At 43.9% G+C, this 2,514-nt stretch overlaps 1 protein-coding gene across 1 annotated transcript in view; it reads right to left on the bottom strand.

The window, feature by feature from the left end:
- Window positions 1–2,514, bottom strand: part of scfd2 (sec1 family domain containing 2) — a 122,228-nt gene that overhangs the window by 8,206 nt on the left and 111,508 nt on the right. Inside the window, 1 exon segment of the mRNA XM_032526005.1 lies at window positions 1,830–1,964. Coding sequence (XP_032381896.1) covers window positions 1,830–1,964 — 135 coding nt within the window.

Genomic DNA, 2,514 nt, shown 5'->3' on the forward strand with positions numbered 1-2,514 from the left:
CACCCGGATCGTTGGTCTGATTGGTGGAAGGACTGTCCAATTGCGTACAGTCATGTGAACTATGTCCTTTGGTCCCGCCTCTTGTGGAGTAGAAATACAGAGCAGACTCCCCAGACCAACACTCAGTCTCACATCTACCGAGCTTGGCTTTGTCTGGTAATAGCCAGACTAAATAAAACCTAGAAATTCAGGAGAAACAAAACTGTAAAAGACTGAATGAATAACTACATCCATCCATCCATTCATCCATCTTTGTCTGTTTATCCGGCAGGGGACCCCAAACTTCCCTTTCCCGAGCCACATCAACCAGCTCCGACTGGGGGATCCCGAGGTGTTCCCAGGCCAGGCTAGAGATATAATCCCTCCACCTAGTCCTGGGTCTTCCCCGAGGCCTCCTCCCAGCTGGACTTGCCTGGAACACCTCCCTAGGGAGGCGCCCAGGAGGAGAGGAAGTGAGGAAGAGAGAGGAAGTGAAGAAGAGAAGAGAGAGGAAGTGATTCTAACTGGTGTGGGCTTGAGCTTCTCGTCACACTGCCACCTACAGGTTTGGCGTGCTCTTGACGGCATATATACACGGGTATGTGTAAATGAACACTTTTCTTGGAAACTGACAGCTGTGAACGATGTTATTGTTGAAAAGGGAGAGGTTGAAATATCCGTTTATGAAACTATACATCAAATAAATCAATTAGCAAAAGTTAGCATGCTTAGACGCTAAAGTAAGATTGTGTAGCATCTGGGAAAAAAACATTGTGCTGTTTTTAATGAAAAATGGCTTTGCTCCATATTCCATACTGTTTATTTAATCCAATCTTCACAAAACATCACCCCAAATGCATTGGTGCATTTGTTTTTTAACGATATAATTGGCTAGTTCTGAAAGGATGGCCTATTGATTAACACCACCAAACTTGGGGAACGTGCAGATATGGACCCTGAACATGTGTGTAAAATGTCATGTCAAAACACTGGGATCCTATTAACATGACACAAGGCTTCATCCCGTCCGCTGGCATCTGTTCCAGATATTCAAACAGGTCCCCAACAGCGCGAGCCATGTGTAAAGCACTGTCCATTTCAGCTGGTAACTCATAAACCACGAGGGCACAGAAAGGCTAATTATATTTTCTCTGGATTTCTCAGGTCAAGTGAAGCCTCTTTAATACACGTTACCAACAAAGGCACCACTAGGCATGTTATAAAGAACATCCATGGTGGGGGTGTTAAGCCCACGCGGTGAAGCAAACTGCTTTCTAAATGGGAAATGAAAAGAAGCAGCTGGTGACTCCATGTGGAGACACGTGGCGGTCTGTCCTAAGAAAGTGTGACCCTTGTGCAAGCGATCCCTATGTAGTGCTTATCCTATAGCTCCTGACTGCAGTCATTATAATACATGAACAGTTCTGCAAATGTGTGTGCAGTGCTGATTATAACAGACTGACTGGTTGATCTGTCGGCCATGTCAAACATCTCTGTGTCTAAAGGTAGGAATTCTGGTTCAGAAGAATAAAAAAAGGTGGTTAAATACATATACAGTATATAACATAAAAAATAATATAATAAGCCACATGGTTGATGGTTTAATTGGACGACGAGGGTAAACGCTGTATATGCGCAGACATGAGAGAAGCTTTCTCAGCAAATTGTCAAATCAGGTCATGTTCAATCAATGGAAGAAGGCACGCTGTTGTCAACAACGGGTTGGCAAAGGAATAATAAAGAGGATGTGAAAGAGTTGACCTCATTACATACAAATGTGTGTGTGTGTGTGTGTGTGTGTGTGTGTTTGTGTGTGTGTGTGTGTGTGTGAGTTATGAGCAAGGTATGACCTTCATGAACATGCTGAAGCCGGTCTTGAGCAGGTCCGTGAGGCCTCCAGACATGTGCTCGATGTCGGGACATTCAAGTCTTTCAGGGTGGAAGACTTCCTCCAGGATCTGGCGCAGGAAAGGACGATAGGTTGCCTGCAAAACACCAAACAAAACTATTGATCTAAACATGGCCATTAGGTAACATCCTAAAAATACCCAGAGTTTTTTAAAAATATAGTCATCAGGATACTCAAGAGCAGTTGGCCCTTCCATTAGCCTCTGCGTGTTTGTGTGGCTGGCCGTGGGTGTGAGCAACAGACGAGTTATAAACAGCTGTGGTTGACCATACAGGGGGCGAACTTATGAGTCACTTCAGAAAGAGGAGCTTAAACACTGCTGCAATGAGAGGGACCCAATCCTGCACTGTCTAAAAGTTCTAAATTTTTTTTTCAGAAAACACCTTTTTCTCAGTGGTACCAACAAAACTATCCAAAACCACCATTGTGTTACATCATGATACTGCAAGCTGTTCTTTGTGTCCTACTAACTGCTAGACTGGATCAACGAAAGTACATTTCCGCGTGGCTCACATGCTCGATGTCCCTCACTTTCCCAATCATAAGTAACTGTGTCTGTCCTATTGACCTAGGAGTAAAGGCTTTGCCCCCTTATTCAATTCCAATTCAATTCAATTTTATTTATA

This window comes from Etheostoma spectabile, chromosome 9 (assembly GCF_008692095.1).
Source record: "Etheostoma spectabile isolate EspeVRDwgs_2016 chromosome 9, UIUC_Espe_1.0, whole genome shotgun sequence".
Taxonomy (NCBI): domain Eukaryota; kingdom Metazoa; phylum Chordata; class Actinopteri; order Perciformes; family Percidae; genus Etheostoma; species Etheostoma spectabile.